General features: G+C 40.2%; 1 protein-coding gene across 4 annotated transcripts in view; it reads left to right on the top strand.

Annotated features, from left to right (window-relative positions):
• The window catches only part of LOC141173776 (uncharacterized), a 64647-nt gene that overhangs the window by 19033 nt on the left and 24120 nt on the right, over positions 1-21494 (top strand). For 3 of the 4 annotated variants that reach the window (XM_073658190.1, XM_073658189.1, XM_073658187.1), the window contains exons 2-4: positions 14789-14918; positions 16588-16719; positions 20368-20479. In XM_073658190.1, coding sequence (XP_073514291.1) covers positions 14789-14918; positions 16588-16719; positions 20368-20479 — 374 coding nt within the window. Of the gene's footprint in view, positions 1-489; positions 726-14788; positions 14919-16587; positions 16720-20367; positions 20480-21494 lie in introns of those variants that run through there. The other variant, XM_073658188.1, reaches the window with a different exon arrangement.

The following is a 21494-nucleotide window of genomic DNA, read 5'->3' as shown; positions in this document are numbered from 1 at the left end:
TCCGATTATAACGGACTATCAGAAGGGAGAAAGTATTTTAACGGACTATCAGAAGGGAGAAAGTATTTTAACGGACTATCAGAAGGGAGAAAGTAGAGAATGTATTTTTTTAATTTCTACACGTACGAGAAAATCAGATGAAACTTGTACGAAACTCTGGTCAAAGTCTAATCAGAATAATCGGTCCAATTTTCTCTTACGCACAAAAAATTGAACTTCAGAATGAGTCCTTAGGCTGAACCTACTCCAAGACCTACTGTCGTAATCAGTTACATGTAACAGTGCATTCATGAGAATGGAAACTATCACTTAATATGGTAACATTTTGCTCCACAAGGTCTGTACATAGCACTAATTTACATGACAATTGCAGGTATGAAGCAAATATTTACCCTGCAGAGTTTTCTGTGACTGTATTACAGTAGGAGGTTTGTGCAGGGTGTGTGCAGCCAGTCTTGTGATCACTGCTCCTCCTCCAGCATTATGAGCTCTGCCCTCCCCCCACCTTCAATTCCTACAGTCGCATTCACTAGCTGAACAGATATACATTGGAAGAGCTACGATAACACCAAGAACCGTATAAACAGCGTCTTAGCGACCTGGTTCACTTTTTGATCTCGGCTCTTTTTATGACGGATCGTCTCCTTTAAAAAAGTTTATAAAAAAAAAAAAGTTTAAAACTTTTTACAATGTTAAGTTTTTGGCTGCTACTGACCGTATTAAAGGTGAGTACAAACTTTTACCTAAAGTTATACAATGCAAATGCCGCAATTGTGAAAAGTAATTTACTTTGTCGTAAAAATCTGGAAACGGTGAAGGAAACATTTGGATTTGGAGTCGATTGTTAACTTTGTCCTTGGGTTTGATAATTGTGACTTTTTTTTTGTGTTGATAATACAAGATTGAAACTTGTGGATTTAGCGAAAGTGATCGATAAGGATATTGGAAAAATAAAAGTAGAATATAGTTTGGTGTCTGATATGATGCAATTTAATGTGATGTGATTATAGATAAAGATACAATTGATTGGCTTTTTTTTAATGATTGCAAAGTATAAGTAGATATGACGGCGCGATAGTAACGCAGCCTGCGTGTACGGTATAGTTACTGTCATTTTAATTATTATACCTCAGGGCTGTAGAAAAAAGAGGTATACATAGACATTAGGTATAACCATGTTATTAACAACTGCAATGAACAATCAGTGGGATGTTATCCATCCCTTTATGGCAATTATATATCTATGATGTCTTTTTAAGGGGAAGTCTTCCCATTATTAACTGCTTATGTGCTGATAAGTGAAACATGTCCGCACATTTCCCATAACAGCACCAGTCCTGTCCATAGGTTGTCTGTTTTGCCTCTTGGTCTCATTAGCTATAATGAAGCCGAGTTACAACTTTAAACAGATCTTATGGGGGGCGTTGTTTCTGGAAAAAGGCAGCCATGTTTTCCAATCTCGTCCTTAAAGGACATCTGTTCCTGTCTTGCTTTCATTTCTAGACTAAGTGCTTGATTATTGACAGTATAGAAAAGTTTTATGATTTGAGAAACTTTCATAAGTGTTCTGAAAACTTTTACGTTTTATGACTTTTGCTTTTACCTGTTGTCTGTGATCCATTTAATCACACAAATCGCTCCTCAATATTTGGTTCTGTAGAATAAAGTCTTCCTTTCTAGATATGTTCAGTAAGAATATGCAGGGTTAAATATTGATGGCGTCATTTCACCGTCACATCAGACCTCATTGCAGTCATAAACTGAGCTGTACATTTATTTTTGTGGGGGAGGGGAGGGCTGCGCGGCCATTTTCTGGCCAGTTTTATGTGGACGCCATTTTTTGTGGAGCGGATAACTGGCGCAATGACTTTATTATAGATGTAATATTATAATTCATTTAGGTTTCTATTCGGAGTATTTTTTTCTTGTGCCACTGATGCAATCATTTGGTTGTGGGGAGAAAAAAGGGATTTCCAGTCCCTCGTCCTGGCTGCCAAAATAAACAGGATACCGCACGCAGCATGGCCGAGAGTTACAACTATTCATTACTGTTATCAGACTATAAAGCTGTGGTGGTGACATGACAGCAAGGTGTCACACATTACATCTCCCCAGTCTGACTCATTTGTCACTTTAGAATATTTTGGCCTTTTTTTTTTTTTTTAGGAAAATAATTTATATTATTTTCATTCAGTATTCATTATAATGTGGAATGAACTGTTGGATTGTTGGTGACTTGCTTAGTGTACGGGTCACAAAGTGACCCCATTCACTTGCTGCGTAGTAGGGACATACAGCAGTCTTTGGCCACGTGAGATGTGTTACAGCCAAAGTCGTTGTGTAGCCCCAATTTAGTCTTTCGAATTACATGAAAAAAGACCAATGTCTAATAGAAAGAACATGGCTGAAGTATGAAGACGAATCCACAAGAACATATATCAGTCTATTTTCTTGCTCAAGGTACGATTGCAATTATTGGCCTGAAGGTGCTGGGGGGATATTTACTAAGAAAAAAGCTCTATAAATTATGCACCATAAAATGGGGCACACATGCAAAACATGTTAGAACAGGCGAGCCACCAACGTAGTGCGCCATTATTGTGGCATTAAATATTAGCACAGATATGTGCAAACAATGACGTGTCTAATGCAAGTCCTACAAAACTCGGTGACAATTTTGGCACCGCTCGCTTGTGGCTTCTATCAACCACAGTGCAGCTTTCATTTTAACCAGAACAGATTAGGAAATGAATATTGAGCTCTGATTGGCTGCTTTAACACTCCGCTAACCTAAAACAGAAGTGGACCCTGCAGTGGCGTAGCGGAGGGGACGGCGCCACAAATTGCCAAAAGCCCCAAAGTCTATAGGAGTGCAAAACTTTGGCCCATCTACTAATCTCAAATGAGCCGTGCAGCTTCTTCATGGACTGGCACAGTGCAGGTTAGGGCTAGGGTAAGGGATAGGTTTAGGGCTAGGTATAGGGTTAAGCTTAAGATAGGGAAAAGACTAGTGTATAAAAAATAGTTCCATTAAAAAATATATATCTTGCGCTTTTGGAAAAATAGCAGAAAATTGCTCTGATCATGGAAAAAAACTGAGATTGCACTACACTTTTCATGTGAATAGACCTAGAGGCGATCACACCCAAATCAAAGTCCGCCGCTCAGTGAATTAGTTATGGTTGCCCAGTAACAAAACATGTCAATATTATGAGAATGTGTGGAGCAGGCAGCAGCCCCGTGGCCCGCCTTGTCTCCTCGCTCACATGACTAAAGGTAAACCAAGGCCCCAATGCCATCACCTGGTAATCTGACTGCTCTAGAAATTTCTACATGGTAATCCGGCATTTTAGAGAGCTAGGTGATAATCAGTATGGACACTTAGCTGAACTAGACTCCTAGTCCATAACACTATCTGGTATTGATCAAGAGCAAAAACTGAAAGAAAATAAATATATTTTTTTCATTCTCTATCTGTATGCTGCCTCCATTTTTTGTGGATATATACACTGCTCAAAAAAATAAAGGGAACACTCAAATAACACATCCTAGATCTGAATGAATGAAATATTCTCATTGAATACTTTGCTCTGTAAAAAGTTGAATGTGCTGACAACAAAATCACACAAAAATCATCAATGGAAATCAAATTTATTAACCAATGGAGGCCTGGATATGGAGTCACCCCCAAAATTAAAGTGGAAAAACACACTACAGGCTGATCCAACTTTGATGTAATGTCCTTAAAACAAGTCAAAATGAGGCTCAGTATTGTGTGTGGCCTCCACGTGCCTGTATGACCTCCCTACAACGCCTGGGCATGCTCCTGATGAGGCTGAGTATTGTGTGTGGCCTCCACGTGCCTGTATGACCTCCCTACAACGCCTGGGCATGCTCCTGATGAGGCTGAGTATTGTGTGTGGCCTCCACGTGCCTGTATGACCTCCCTACAACGCCTGGGCATGCTCCTGATGAGGTTGCGGATGGTCTCCTGAGGGATCTCCTCCCAGACCTGAACTAAAGCATCCGCCAACTCCTGGACAGTCTGTGGTGCAACGTGACGTTGGTGGATGGAGCGAGACATGATGTCCCAGATGTGGTCAATTGGATTCAGGTCTGGGGAACGGCCGGGCCAGTCCATAGCTTCACTGCTTTCATCTTGCAGGAACTGCTGACACACTCCAGCCACATGAGGTCTGGCATTGTCCTGCATTAGGAGGAACCCAGGGTCAACCGCACCAGCATATGGTCTCACAAGGGGTCTGAGGATCTCATCTCGGTACCTAATGGCAGTCAGGCTACCTCTGGCGAGCACATGGAGGGCTGTGTGGCCCTCCAAAGAAATGCCACCCCACACCATTACTGACCCACTGCCAAACCGGTCATGCTGAAGGATGTTGAGGGAGCAGATCGCTCTCCACGGCATCTCCAGACTCTGTCACGTCTGTCATATGTGCTCAGTGTGAACCTGCTTTCATCTGTGAAGAGCACAGGGCACAAGTGGCGACTTTGCCAATTCTGGTGTTCTGTGGCAAATGCCAAGCGTCCTGCACGGTGTCAACCCCCATCTGTAACATCAGGCCCTCATACCACCCTCATGGAGTCGGTTTCTAACCAATTGTGCAGACACATGCACATTTGTGGCCTGCTGGAGGTCATTTTGCAGGGCTCTGGCAGTGCTCCTCCTGTTCCTCCTTGCACAAAGGCGGAGGTAGCGGTCCTGCTGCTGGGTTGTTGCCCTCCTACGGCCCCCTCCACGTCTCCTGGTGTACTGGCCTGTCTCCTGGTAGCACCTCCAGCCTCTGGACACTACGCTGACAGACACAGCAAACCTTCTTGCCACAGCTCGCATTGATGTGCCATCCTGGATGAGCTGCACTACCTGAGCAACTTCTGTGGGTTGTAGAGTCCGTCTCATGCTACCACGAGTGTGAAAGCACAACCAACATTCAAAAGTGACAAAAACATCAGCCAGAAAGCATTGGTACTGAGATGTGGTCTGTGGTCCCCACCTACAGAGCCACTCCTTTATTGAGGGTGTCTTGATAATTGCCAATAATTTCCATCTATTGTCTATTCCATTTGCACAGCAGCATGTGAAACTGATTGTCAATCAGTGTTGCTTCCTAAGTGGACAGTTTGATTTCACAGAAGTTTGATTTACTTGGAGTTATATTTTGTTGTTTTTAAATGTTCCTTTTATTTTTTTGAGCAGTGTATATATTTATATATATATTATTTCAGTGTTGCAGGGACAAGAGGTATCTGGATTATCTGATATTCCAGATTATTGGACAGGTTTAGAAAACCTCTCGTCGTGGGTTATTAGACCTTCAGGAAGGCAAGTGAGCCCCCCCCCCAAAAAAAGGACACAAAATCTTCTAAAACTGTGTATTAGGCCTCATTCACACGTCCGTTTTTCACCTTCATGTTCTATTCACGTTTTTCACACATAAAACTGGTTCCTATTATAGTCTATGGGGCTGTTCACTTGTCCGTGTTTTTTTTTTTATTTGTTTTTTAATGGGTAGAGGTTTTTTTTGTATATGAGAAGCATTGCCACCAGATTAGTAAAAACGAGCACAAAGACAAAAAATGGATGAGAACGAGGGAAAAAACACATCTAGATAAGAAGCTCCTTTTTGGGTTCCTTTTCCTAGTCTTCGGTTACTAATCTCCTGACCGGTTTTGTTGATCTTTACTTGAAACTAGTGCCAGATAATATAGAAACTATCAGACGCTTGGTTAATGCAATTTTATGATTTCCGCATTATCAGATGCCAGATTAACAGACGTTCATTGTATTTTCACATTTCCATGAGGTTTGTGCTGCATGGCTTCTTCCAGGTAAAAAGTTTTAGCACTAATTTTGATTTAGGATCGACTCTCGTTTTATGGGCCCGTTCACATGGACTGATACAAACAGTACGGGAACTGAAAATCGTTAATTGTTCTCTTTCAATATAGAATGCCGACAAAATTTTTTTTTATGCCCGCATTACAATTTGATCCACCACCAAATGAGCGATTTGCTTATTCGTCTACCACATGGCTATATGACACAATTATTGGGAACGTTTAGGTTGTGGGGTTTCCTAGCAGGAGAAATAGAAAATATGGTGGATCTCTGTTAACGCAAGGTCCTGCACGGCTTTGGTCAAGTTTTCCATTACTATTGGGTCAGACCCTATTAAAATTTAAGGACAACAGACATGACTCCTACATAACCCTGGAGTGAGCAGAGTCCAGGACTCCTCTACTTTGCTCATGCAGGGTAGTGATACTTGGCGTTGATCCAGATTTTCTTACATCATACCTGTCACGAGTATGCAGCTCCCTCCGTCACACCGCCCTGCCCCATCCTGCAGCGGAGCCAGCCACAGATTAACTCTTACATTCTCGGAGTCTTTAATTCCTAAATGTGAAAGTTGGGTGTTTCCGTTATTCTAGTGGTAATTGGTTCAAAACACAGTCTCTACTTTCTGCAAGGAATGACTGTTACATTGTTGCAGCCTAATAAAGTTTTTGCTGGTTGCAGTCATGTTGCAAACAAACAAAACTCTATGACAGGGGTGGGGAACCTTTTTTCTGCCAAGGGTCATTTGGATAATTACATCATCACTCTGGGGCTGTACAAAATGATCAACTTGAAAATCATTCTGATCTATTTAGTCAAACCATTAACTCACCCCTAATGTGATGGCTGGAGCAGCTTCTCTTTGGTGTGCCTGTGATGTTAAGTATTGATGATGTTGCTACTTGCAACTGCTCTTTCAAGTTGGTGTCAGTATGGAGCGCAGTCTACTGTTTGCGATAAGTTTTGTAGACAACTCGCAGCATGAAGTTGTTCCGAACACAGATGTATATTATACCACAGGCCTCCTCAAAGTGGAAAAGTCATCACTGCTCACATCACGTTTATATGAATCAAGCAGTAAGAGGTCTGCAGTATATATCACATAGGAGACATCGAGACTGCTGTATATACATCACATTGGAGAAAGACACTGGGGTTGGAGCATATACATCACATATGAGACACAGAAACTGCTGTATACACCACATAGGAGACACAGAGACTGCTATATACACCACATGGGAGACACAGAGACAAATGTATACATCACATAGGAGATACTGAGACTGCTGTATACATAACATAGGATTCACAGAGACTGCTGTAATATACATTACATTGGAGACACCAAAACTACCGTATATAGATCACATCACATAGGAGACAAAGGGGCTGCAGAATAAACATCACATAAGGGACATTGAGACTGCCATATGTACATCGCACAGGAGACACTGGGGTGGTGTATATACATCACATAGGTGACATTGTGGCTACAAAATATATGACACTGGGGTGGTGCATATACATTACACAGGAGACACTGGGGTGGTGCATATACATTACACAGGAGACACTGGGGTGGTGCATATAGATTACACAGGAGACACTGGGGTGGTGCATATACATTACACAGGAGACAATGGGGGGTGCAAATACATTACACAGAAGACACTAGAGTGGGGAATATACTTTACATAGGAGACACTGTGATGGGGAATATACATCACATAGGAGACACTAGGGGCATATACATACTCAGAATACTGATGCTCAATTTTTTTCTGGGTCTAGAGGTAATAATTATTGACAACTGACATAAATGTAAAAAAAAAACACAAACATAATATTTTTCCACTTCTAGGAAATCTTTGTTTTGCAAGTGAGTGATGTAACTGAGTACAGTAACCGCAGTCAGTATAACCTGCACTTCCTGCCACCCCGGGCACATCACATTGCAATGATACGTCAAACCATAACCACTGCCATATGATCGTACCCACACCCACTATGATTATTTATGTCTACATTGTCAGTTCTGGGAGGGGGTTACATTGAGGTTCAGTTCACAAACCTTTTCTATACCTGCAGCATTCTTACTTCATGACTGTGGGCTTGAATCTGTAGGGACACAGCCAAAACTTCCACTTGACATTTTAGATGTGATGCAAAATGGGAATTTGCATAAATTTAGCTGAGCTTAAATGGATTTTGTCCCCAGGTAAATGACGTCCTAGCTGACAACAACATGGGGTCATGACACTTAACTGCTTGTCAATGTTGGGTAGTTTTCATTTCATCAGGTACAGCATGTGTCACACATGTAGCAACCGTGTGCGGCATCAGGATCACACGGACTGGCGCCCGGGAATCAGTGTACAGTTAGCTCTGTTCCCAAGTGCAGGGTGCTGAACACTGCCCTCATCATGGTTCCTGCCAGTGCTGTGATCAGCACCAGCAGGGACAATGATGAGGGTAGTAGTGTCTGCTCCTGCAGTGTCCCTGTGTAAAATAAGAATAAAATAATAAAATCCATATACTCACCTGTTCTATGTGTCCCCCACTGTAATCCTCTGACGCCGAGGAGAATGAGACGCTCCAGCAAGCGGCTCTGGAACTGAGCATAGGAGCGGTGTCCTGTCACTCACTGAGCGCAGCTCTAGAGCGGCTCATTCTCCCCGGCTCCTCTGCGTCACTGGTCCAAGGATTACAGTGGGGGACATCTCCGGACAGGTGAGTATATGGTTTTTATGGTATTATTTTATTCTTATTTTACACATGGACACTACAGGAGCAGACTACTACTACCCTCATCATTGTCCCTGCTGGTGCTGATCGCAGCGCTGGCAGGGAACCATGATGAGGGCAGTTTTCAGCGCTTGGAAACAGCGCTAACTGTAGCGCTGATTCTCAAGTGCTGGTACGTGTCACACGGATGTCATCTGTGTGGGATGTTTTGCGGACCGTGCATCGCAAAAAAACGGACATGGACACGGTCCATGGAAGCACACTGACATGTGCACAGTCCCATTCATTTGAATGGGTCTGAGTTTGTCAGTGTCTCCTGTATGTGTGGAAACTATCACCACACGTACCGGACACACTGACGTGTGAAAGAGCTGAAGAGGACTTCTATCAAAACCACAGCACTGAACCCAAAACAAGCAATGTACGGTAATAATCATGTTATAGTCTTAACATCCCATATCATTGCATAATCATTGCATAAATAGAAAAATTCAGAAATCTAGAAATGCCACAAATTAAATAGCATCTACTGTGGTGGCCACATTTGTCCTCTATAATCTAGCTATCCATACAGTGATAAGAGTGCAAACTTATTATAGTAGATATACTGTATTCTCATACTTAGATGGTGGTATTGTAATACATATATTTTTTAAAATAAGGGGCAGTATTATAGCAGTTATATTCTTGTACCTAGAGGGCAGTATTATAGTTATTATATTCTTGTACATATGGAGCAGTATAATAGTAGTTATATTCTTGTACATAGAGGCAGTATTATAGTAGTTCTATTCTTGTACATAGGAGCAGTATTATAGTAGTTATATTCTTGTACATAGGAGGCAGTATTATAGTAGTTATATTCTTGTACATAGGGGGCAGTATTATAGTAGTTATATTCTTGTACATATGAGCAGTATTATAGTAGTTATATTCTTGTACATAGGGGCAGTATTATAGTAGTTATATTCTTGTACATAGGGGGCAGTATTATAGTAGTTATATTCTTGTCCATATGGGCAGTATTATAGTAGTTATATTCTTGTACATAGGGGCATATTATAGTAGTTATATTATTGTACATAGGAGCAGTATTATTCTTGTACATAGAGACAGTATTATAGTAGCTATATATAAGGGCTGTGGAGTCGGTAAGCCAAACCACCGACTCCGAAGCACTGCTTCACTACTGAGCATGTACATAAAGTGTAGCACAGATTTATCTCAACTAAAAGCCTAAATCCTTAGATCAGGAATAGAGCAGACATTTATACGGCATTTCATAACTTTCCCAAATTCTTATGAAAAAATTTACAGCACACCCTGCATTGAACTACTGAATTCAATTTATTATATATTTTAGGAGTCAGAGTCTGTCCATTTTATACCAACTCTGACTCCACCAAAATAGACATTGACTCCGACTCCACAGCCTTGGTTATATTCTTGTACATGGGGAGCAGTATTATAGTAGTTATATTTTTGTACATAGGAGCAATATTATAGTAGTTATATTCTTGTACATAGGCGGCAGTATTATAGTAGTTATATTCTTGTACATAGGGGCAGTATTATAGTAGTTATATTCTTATACATAGGCGCAGTATTATAGTAGTTTTATTCTTGTACATAGGGACAGTATTATAGTAGTTATATTCTTGTACATAGGGGCAGTATTATAGTAGTTATATTCTTGTACATAGGAGCAGTATTACAGTAGTTATATTCTTGTACATAGAGGGCAGTATTATAGTAGTTATATTTTTGTACATAGGGGCAGTATTATAGTAGTTATATTTTTGTACATAGAGGGCAGTATTATAGTAGTTACATTCTTGTACATAGGGACAGTATTATAGTAGTTATATTCTTGTACATAGGGGACAGTATTATAGTAGTTATATTCTTGTACATAGAGGGCAGTATTATAGTAGTTATATTTTTGTACATAGGGGCAGTATTATAGTAGTTATATTCTTGTACATAGAGGGCAGTATTATAGTAGTTACATTCTTGTACATAGGGACAGTATTATAGTAGTTATATTCTTGTATATAGGGGCAGTATTATAGTAGTTATATTCTTGTACATAGGGGACAGTATTATAGTAGTTATATTCTTGTACATAGGGGCAGTATTAGGCTGCGTGCCCACTATGCGTTTTTCAAGCGTTTTTGCAGCGGAATTTCCACAGCGAAAACGCTTAAACGCTTGGTAATACGTGCCCCATGGTCCCCAATGATAATCCGCATGTGCTGTGCACATGCTGCGGAAATTTCCGCTGCAGATTATCATTGCGGAAAAATCCGCAGCATGTCTATTAATTTTGCGGACACGCAGCGTAATCGCCGCCATTGACTTGAATTGAATCGCATAACATCCGCATGACTACATGTACACATGCAGATATTAAGGGATTCAGTGTGGGGATGATACCCGGGTCTGGAGAAGAGGAGACTCTCCTCCAGACCCGGGTACCATAGTACCTGTAGTAAAAAAGAATTAAAATAAAAAAAAACCATTATACTCACCTTCTGATGGCCCCCTGTCTCCTGCACGTTGCGTGTGGTGTCCTGGGTGCCTCACCGTGGTGTAAAAGGACCTTCCATGACGTCATTTAGTCATGTGACAGGTCACGCGACCGCTGACGTCGGTGGTCGCTAGACCTGTCACATGACTAAATGACGCCATGGAAGGTCCTTTTACACCACCGCGAGCTGCGCAAGACACCGGAGAAGGAGAACGGGGGCCATTGGAAGGTGAGTTTAATGATTTTTTTTATTTTTCACCATTTTATTCTTTTTTTTACTATTGATTCTGCATTTGCAGAATCGTAACTTGGTCACACTATATAAATCCATGCCGGTTGCATGGATTTATATAGTGTGACCAAGTTGTCAAGCACTTTTCCAAGTGATGGTAAAATCGCTTGGAAAAGCGCTTGCTAACACGCATGCAAAAACGCTTGACAAACGCTTCTACCTGGCAGGAAAAACGCATGTAAAGTCCGCATGCGTTTTTCCTGCCAGGGAGATGCAGAAAAAATCCGGAGCATTTCTGCATCGTGGGCACTTAGCCTTATAGTAGTTATATTCTTGTACATAGGGGGCAGTATTATAGTAGTTATATTCTTATACATAGGAGCAGTATTATAGTAGTTATATTCTTGTACATAGGGAGCAGTATTATAGTAGTTATATTCTTGTACATAGGGGCAGTATTATAGTAGTTATATTCTTGTACATAGGGGGAGTATTATAGTAGTTATATTCTTGTACATAGGGGCAGTATTATAGTAGCTATATTCTTGTACATAGGAGCAGTATTATAGTAGTTATATTCTTGTACATAGGGGGCAGTATTATAGTAGTTATATTCTTGTACATAGGGGGGAGTATTAGAGTAGTTATATTCTTGTACATAGGGGGCAGTATTATAGTAGCTATATTCTTGTACATAGGAGCAGTATTATAGTAGTTATATTCTTGTACATAGGGGGCAGTATTATAGTAGTTATATTCTTGTACATAGGGGCAGTATTATAGTAGTTATAGTCTTGTATATGGGGGGCAGTATTATAGTAATTATATTCTTGTACATAGAGGCAATATTCTGTCAGTTATATTCTTGTACATAGGGGGCAGTATTATAGTAGGTATATTCTTGTACATAGGGGGCAGTATTATAGTAGTTATATTTTGTACATAGGGGCAGTATTATAGTAGTTATATTCTTGTACATAGGGGACAGTATTATAGTAGTTATATTCTTGTACATAGGGGCAGTATTATAGTAGTTATATTATTGTATATAGGGGCAGTATTATAGTAGTTATATTCTTGTACATAGGGGACAGTATTATAGTAGTTATATTCTTGTACATAGGGGCAGTATTATAGTAGTTATAGTCTTGTATATGGGGGGCAGTATTATAGTAATTATATTCTTGTACATAGAGGCAATATTATGTCAGTTATATTCTTGTACATAGGGGGCAGTATTATAGTAGTTATATTCTTGTACATTGGGGGCAGTATTATAGTAGGTATATTCTTGTACATAGGGGGCAGTATTATAGTAGTTATATTCTTGTACATAGGGGCAGTATTATAGTAGTAGTTATATTCTTGTACATAGGAGCAGTATTATAGTAGTTATATTCTTGTACATAGGGGGCAGTATTATAGTAGTTATATTCTTGTACATAGGGGGCAGTATTATAGTAGTTATATTCTTGTACATAGGGGCAGTATTATAGTAGTAGTTATATTCTTGTACATAGGAGCAGTATTATAGTAGTTATATTCTTGTACATAGGAGCAGTATTATAGTAGTTATATTCTTGTACATAGAGGCGGTATTATAGTAGTTATATTATTGTACATAGGGGCAGTATTTTAGCAGTTATATTATTGTACATAGGGGGCAGTATTATAGTAGTTATATTCTTGTACATAGGGGCAGTATTATAGTAGTTATATTCTTGTACATAGGGGACAGTATTATAGTAGTTATATTCTTGTACATAGGAGCAGTATTATAGTAGTTATATTCATGTATATAGGAGCAGTATTATAGTAGTTATATTCTTGTACATAGGAGCAGTATTATAGTAGTTATATTCTTGTACATAGGGGGCAGTATTATAGTAGTTATATTCTTGTACATAGGGGCAGTATTATAGTAGTTATATTCTTGTACATAGGGGGCAGTATTATAGTAGTTATATTCTTGTACATAGGAGCAGTATTATAGTAGTTATATTCATGTATATAGGAGCAGTATTATAGTAGTTATATTCTTGTACATAGGGGGCAGTATTATAGTAGTTATATTCTTGTACATAGAAGCAGTATTATAGTAGTTATATTCATGTATATAGGAGCAGTATTATAGTAGTTATATTCTTGTACATAGGTGCAGTACTATAGTAATTATATTCTTGTACATAGTATCCTTATACATAATACTGACATGATACACAAAATGTGTTAGTTATTAGTAGGCAATAATATATAAAAGAACAGCAAATATGTGATCGGCCTTAAGGCATAATAGGCCTCTTACATTAAGTAAGCAAGCGCCTTGCAGGACACAGTGAATTACATCATGACTAAATGTTCTGTGTCAGCAAGTACATGAGTCATGTTAGAAGAATGGTAAAAGGCAAATAAATTGTCTCCACTTCCTTCTGGGAAGAGAACTTGTTTTCATACTATCTATATATTAATACCGTGTGCGTTAAAAAACAACCAGAACAGGTCATTTCACTGGACTTTCAGCCAATCGTTCTACAAATTTATCAAATCAAGAAGAAAAATTGTGCAATTCAGTGATAATTTGGAGCAAAAATTGCAAGATATTTAACAAGTACTATTTAAGTTAGCTGTTTACAATCAGTTGTAGAAGTAGAAATAAGGTTGCCGAAAGTCTGTTAAATGAAAGAAGGTAATTCTTTTTGGCTGCATTTAGTAAATCGAATGGGAATGATGTTTTTCAGACTAGAACTATGTCACTTGCGCCAGGGGGTTAATATGGATTTACAGTGTCAGCGTTTCATTCTGGCACCATTCTTTGCCCGATTACTTTTTCTGCGGGGAATTCCATCCTTGCTTACTGTTAGTTGACACCTTATGTACAGACAAGCCATCACCACTTTTCTTCTTTGCCAACTATAGGCGGTGCACAGATGAAAGCAAATTCCACAGGTGAAAAAAAATGAATGTTTTAATGAGTTGAATTGTTGAGGTTTGTAATAGGAAGTTATGCACAAGCCTGTACTGATGTTGACTTCACCATAATTGCAATAGGGAAAACATTAGTTTTAAAAAGTTTTCAATTGCATTGATAGGGAGATGATGTCTTGCCCCAAAAAACTACCTGAGTCCCAGCACACAGTAGCCATGATATTGGCTAGTCAGACTCTCAAATGCCAATCTTCCAATTTAGGACAAATGTTATCATTTCTCATGGGTACCGTAGGAATTAGTTGTTTGAAAGTAGTTTTTGACACTTTAAGACACTATCTCCCACCTCCCAGTCCATGAAGTTTGCACTGCGATGTGTGAACATTGCCTTTAAGAGGCGCCGCCGCATAGTATGATGTAAAACATGGACTGATGGAGAGTGGTTACAGTTGTGCGGTGGTTTCATAGTCTGAACTATGTTCCATTTTTGTAACAGGTTTCATATGCGTTGCCAGCTAACCTACATAATGGGAATGCTCTTAATAGAACTGTCCGGGAGCTAGAGTGCTATGTTGATGATGATGAATATTGGTACAATGGTCATTGCTGCAGACATTGTCCAGCAGGTAAGACTCATTAGAGTATAACATGATTTTATGTCATGAAAAGTTTCTCTAGGTTATATAAAGATCTTAAGTGGTCTTATACTCATATTGAAGCAGCATTACTAGTGGGGTCCCACAATATTGGATCCTGATCCCTGCAGTACATTTACAGGGATTGCACAGTAATAGTTTTAGAAGATACTTAACTTATTCAATGGACCGACTGAATTTTTATCCCCATGCCTGCCTGCCACTCAATTCATTCTCTTTGGGGCTGTTGGAAAAAGAAACGAAGCTCAATACTCAGCAGCTCCGTAGAGAATGAATGGAACGGAGGACCTCTCCATTCTAACGGAGATAAAAGTGCCTAAGTTTTCAGATCGGTGCTGTCCCAGCGGTTGGACCCCCTAACTAGGGATGAGCGGACCTGTGGAAATTCGGGTTCTGGTACCTGACCGAACGTTAGTCCAAAATTTGGTATAGGTACCCGAACTTGAACCCGAACCCCATTGAAATCAATGGGGACCCGAATTCTCTCTCTCGTCTCCCGAATTCCAGACATTGACAAACGTTAAAACGGACTTCAGGTAGGAGTCCTTGTTCGGAGTTCAGCACCGGACACAAATCCCGAACTTTAAAGTTCAGGTTCGCTCATCTCTACCTCCTACCAATCAATAGGTTATTACCCATCCTCTGGATATATGATAATTTGTTTTGCCCAAACACTCCTGTCTATAGGTCAAAAGTGGTCAGTTTTTGTTCTATTTTTTTTTCCTGAAGCCCTCCTGAGTTTTCTTTCTTTTAGAATGCTTATTTTAAATCCGCCATACGGTTCCAGAGCTATCTGCCTTTCCACTTAGTGCTAATGGTCTTTTACCAAAGGGGTGTGACTCACAATGCAATTATGCAGAGCAGCCTAAAGACACACCCCAGAGGATCCTGTGAGCTACGACCCCTTGGTGAAAACCATACAATTTAGCACTAAATAAAACGGCCCACATCTCTAGAATGGTGGATTTAAAATAAACATTCAGTGCACAGAAATAAAATGAGAGCAAAATCTGACCACTTTTGAACTATGACACATCCGCCTTTTAAATGCATGGAAGTGACTGCAATATATAGAAAAGGGGTTGAGATTGCAACACTCAATCAGCTGGAATGGTGCAGTGCTAGAAAAAAAAGTAAAAGTGATCCTAAAGAATTGGGTAGTAGGTCACTGTTCAAACCTAGTTAAAGGCACTTTGTGCACCGTGGAGGGGCAGAGGATTTAAATGCACCTTCCCTCTAACTCCACCCCCCTCTTCTTTGATTGACAGCTCTGGCTTCATAGAGCCAGAAAAGGACAGAGATGGAGAACAAGCAGGTGGGAAGCTGCACTGAACTGACTTGTCCTGCCATGATGCACGGAGAACCCGTACTTGGTTTTAACATTCATTTAATGCGAAGTTCTGTGAAACTCATTTAACCTTGCATTTAGTAATCCAGAAAGTCTAATATTCTGGTACTTTACTTTCTTCATGAAGGTTCTCTAATAGAAAAGACTCTAATAATCGTACTGTCCAATAATCCAGAATATTTCACAATCTGGCACCTGTTTGGTTGCATTGATACTACCAGATTTAAAGGAATTTTTATAGTAGCCATGTTCACGTGGAGTAATCTGCTCATTCATTATCTCTTGTACCAGGAACGCATGTCTCTGTGCATTGCAATGTGAACCACGCCCGTGGAGTATGTGAAGCCTGCACTCGGGGAAAAGACTTTACTGCCAGCCCCAATGGAATTGAAGACTGCTTACCTTGCGACACCTGTAAAGACGGTAATGCACATGAAATGCAAAAAAGATAACATTTTGTAACCTGAGCGTTTTAACCCCAAAAGGACGCAGTTTTCCTCTTTGTAATTTCATTTTTTTCCTCCTCCTTTTGCAAATGTCATAACTTTTTTTTTTATTTATTTTTTAAACCTTTTACATTTTACTGTATTTTTTCGTCCTCATTGTTTGATCACCTGTACTATATACTGCAACATTCCAGTATGTTGTGCAAACCGCTGTCTCGTATGAAGCCCAGCCTGAGCGCGCTCCTTATACCCACACCTGACGGGTGACGAACACGTACATCATATGTTGGGAAAAGGTTTAAGTCAATGGACTGTCTGTATACATGTGCACAAGTGCATGGATGAATGCTACACTTTGCATGGACACCTTACAACGTAACAAAAGACATTGCCTAGTGGCTTACACTGGCATTACAAAAGAATCCCAGAAAATGGGATCAGATCTGTCTGCACAAATTCCAAGAAATCCTATAAAACAATCCCGTACTGTCAGAACGCCTGGAAAACACCCACATGAAGGTCACCCCACTGTACAGATGCCATGTGCTTTGTTGTAAAGCATAGCAAGCATTGTACTTTGTGTGTCTGGACAATTTGGGCATTATTACTGGCTGAATTGCTGACTCTATCTAGACCGTCTAAATGACAAGGTTCTTTTTTGCCGGAACCAGTACGCAATAAACTGATGTCTGTATGAGCCTTAAGGTGGGGAATCGGATCACACGAGCATAAAAAAGTGTCCGATTTTCATCTGGAAAACTCAAACGATTTTTGTCTCATTTGTCATCTGTGTGCCGTGCGTTTTTTTTTAATACATCAGCAGTTAATATTATTGAAAACTGTTTCTGGCCAACCGACCATTTAAAGGGTTTCCAAGTATATACAAGCACGATCTTCACTAAATTAGCCCAGAAAAAGTGCTATTCCTGCTTCTAGGTGTTGATGGCTACTTGGGTAACATAGGCCTAGTCTACTCAAGTATGTTCCTGAGCTACGTACTCGCTAACAAAACTCATCACCTCATTGTTCTCCAATGATCATATATTATACAATTTATTAAAAGTAAAAGTACAGAATGTAGACAGTGGGAGCACCCATTCGAGATGTGGAATGTACCCTCCAGACTACAATTGCTACATATAGAGAACTTATTGTCTACCCAACCTTTGGCTTCACAAGCGAACAGAATGTCTACCTCCATTGCAATAATACCCCAACCCAGTGGGCCTTGATATCTGTTGAGATTTCTCTGCAGCCTACAAGTACACTGATCTCATCTTTACGATATACCAGTCAGGAGAAATCTAGTGTAGAAGCCATATGCACTTTAGGGTGGAAGTGCACTGTGTGCGTGAAAGAAACAGGCCAATGTACGTCCAGCTTGATTTGACCGGCATATTGGAACTCTACAAAAAAGGTATAGATTTCATTGGGGAACAAACCGCTACACCGTGTAGCAAAGCCAGGAAGGACTGGGTTAAATCCTAGAACTTCAGGTCTTAACTATATGCACCTGGCTATAACTACGAACCAGGAAATGGGTTCCCCTTGTGTCAGTCTGCCGGATGTTGAGTACAGTGGAGGGTGTTGAAGCTGGTGAGTGTCCAACAAAAATGTGAGCTGTAGCTGGGAGAGAGACAAGCCAGGGTCTCTCTCTGAATGGAGACTGCACAAGTCAGCTAGGAAAGCTGAGCAGTCTGTGTGTTGGAGTTGCAGAATAACATGTGGAAGCTGCAGCCTGTTCAACTTGAACACTGCATGGAGTTGAACACTTCAGTTTGGGGCTGGATGCTGCTGGAGCTCAAGCTGAAGGGGATACCAATACTGGTAGGACCGAACCTCAACCCAAAAGACTCATAAATATCCAAGCTTAATATTTTTGGAAGTTGGACTGTTTTTTTTTTTAGATTTGGCTATCTTAGCAGGATATCTGTTTGTGCAGGTAACTATTACTGTGCAGAATTATTAGGCAACTTAATAAAAACCAAATATAATCCCATCTCACTTGTTTATTTTCACCAGGTAAACTAATATCAGTGCACAAAATTTAGAAATAAACATTTCTGACATGCAAAAACAAAAAACAAAAAAATTAGTGATCAATATAGCCACCTTTCTTTATGATGACACTCAACAGCCTTCCATCCATAGATTCTGCCAGTTGCTTGATCTGTTTTCGATCAACATTGCATGCAGCAGCCACCACAGCCTCCCAGACACTGTTCCCAGAGGTGTACTGTTTTCACTCCCTGTAGATCTCACATTTTATGATGGACCACAGGTTCTCTATGGGGTTCAGATCAGGTGAACAAGGGGGCCATGTCATTATTTTCTTTTAGACCTTTACTGGCCAGCCACGCTGTGTGGTAGTTGGATGCATGTGATGAAGCATTGTCCTGCATGAAAATCATGTTTTTCTTGAACAATACCGACTTCTTCCTGTACCACTGCTTGAAGAAGTTGTCTTCCAGAAACTGGCAGTAGGTCTAGGAGTTGAGCTTCACTCCATCTCAACCCGAAAAGGTCCTATAAGTTCATCTTTGATGATACCAGCCCATACCAGTACCCCACCACCACATTGCTGGCGTCTGAGTCGGAGTGGAGCTCTCTGCCCTTTACTGATCCAGCCTCTGGCCCATCCATCTGGCCCATCAAGAGTCACTCTCATTTCATCAGTCCATAAAACCTTTGAAAAATCAGTCTTAAGATATTTCTTGGCCCATTCTTGACGTTTTATCTTATGTTTCTTGTTCAAAGGTGGTCGTTTTTCAGCCTTCCTTACCTTGGCCATGTCCCTGAGTATCGCACACCTTGTGCTTTTTGATACTCCAATAATGTTGCAGCTCTAAAATATGGCAAAGCTGGTGGCGAATGGCATCTTGGCAGCTTCACGCTTGAATTTCCTCAATTCATGGGCAGTTATTTTGCGCCTTTCTTTGGCCAACACGCTTCTTACGACCCTGTTGTCTATTTGCCATGAAACGCTTGATTGTTCGGTGATCACGCTTCAAAAGTTTGGAAATTTCAAGACTGCTGCATCCCTCTGCAAGACATCTCACAATTTTGGACTTTTCAGAGCCCGTCAAATCTCTCTTCTGACCCAGTTTGCCAAAGGAAAGGAAGTTGCCTAATAATTAAGCACACCTTATATAGGGTGTTGATGTCATTAGTCAACACCCCTCCTCATTACAGAGATGCACATCACCAGATTTACTTAATTGGTAGCGGGCTCTCAACCCTATGCAGCTTGGAGTAGGACAACATGTATAAAAAGTATCATGTGATCAAAATACGTATTTGCCTAATAATTCTGCACACAGTGTATATGTGCCTGCTGAATTAACTGTTTATTTGCTGTGATACCTTTATGCCCAGAAGAGGCTGTTTTTGTTTTTTTGAATCCCTTGGAGTTTTATGAAAGTAATAAAACTGCACATGTTTGGACCAAACCACATTGCCTGTGTAAATGCTACCTAATGCCTACCTGAGAGCGTGAATCCCTACAATAGCCATACTACTACCGCCTTCTGACAGGTTTTCTGTAACGTATTTAATATTATTTTAATTAGTAGTGAATGCATATATACAGGAGAGCTCACTTGCTTATTTCCTTTCTATGTTGCAGATAAAGTCTTAGTACACAAGTGTACACCGGAAGCCAATACGGAATGCAAATGCAAACCCGGGTATTATTGTGGTCCTAATGAATACTGTGAAATCTGCCACCGGTGTTCAAGGTATCAAATAGTATGGAAAATATATGAAACCATGAGAGATATGATGCCTTTTAATACGTCAATGACAGTAGCAACACTCATAGTCTGCAAGCACGTACAGGCTTTTTCAAAGTAAGAGTTGCTCCATCTACATCATATTGCATATACTACCGTTCAAAAGTTTAGGGTCACCCAGACAATTTTGTGTTTTCCATGAAAACTCATACTTTTATTTATCAAATGAGTTGCAAAATGAATATAAAATATAGTCCAGACATTGACAAGGCTAGAAATAATGATTTTTATTAGAAAGAATAATCTTCTTCAAACTTTGCTTTCATCACAGAATGCTCCTTTGCATCAATTCCAGCATTCCAGACCTTTGGCATTCTAGCTGTTAATTTGCTGAGGTAATCTTGAGAAATTTCCCCCCATGCTTCCTGAAGCCCCTCCACAAGTTAGATTGGCTTGATGTGCACTTTTTGCGTACCATACGGTCAAGCTGCTCCCACAACAGCTCAATGGGGTTGAGATCTGGTGATTGCGCTGGCCACTCCATTACAGGTAGAATACCAGCTGCCTGCTTCTTCCCTAAATAGTTCATGCATAATTTGGAGGTGTGCTTTGGGTCATTGTCCTGTTGTAGGATGAAATTGGCTCCAATCAAGTACTGTCCATAGGGTATGACAAAATGGAATGATAGCCTTCCTTATTCAAAATCCCATTTACCTTGTACAAATCTCCCACTTTACAAGCACCAAAGCAACCCCAGACCATCACATTACCTCCACCATGCTTGACAGATGGCGTCAGGCACTCTTCCAGCATCTTTTCAGTTGTTCTGCGTCTCACAAATGTTCTTCTGTGTGACCAAACACCTCAAACTTTGATTCGTCTGTCCATAAAACTGTTTTCCAATCTTCCGCTGTCCAATGTATATGTTCTTTTGCCCATATTAATCTTTTTCTTTTATTAGCCAGTCTCAGATATGGCTTTTTCTTTGTCACTTTGCCCTGAAGGCCAGCATCCTGGAGTC

Source organism: Phyllobates terribilis, unplaced genomic scaffold, assembly GCF_046119375.1.
Source record: "Phyllobates terribilis strain yellow unplaced genomic scaffold, ASM4611937v1 Scaffold_13__5_contigs__length_258822181, whole genome shotgun sequence".
NCBI lineage: Eukaryota > Metazoa > Chordata > Amphibia > Anura > Dendrobatidae > Phyllobates > Phyllobates terribilis.
Note: the sequence above shows the minus strand (reverse complement) of the source record. Positions and strands in the feature narration are given on the sequence as shown.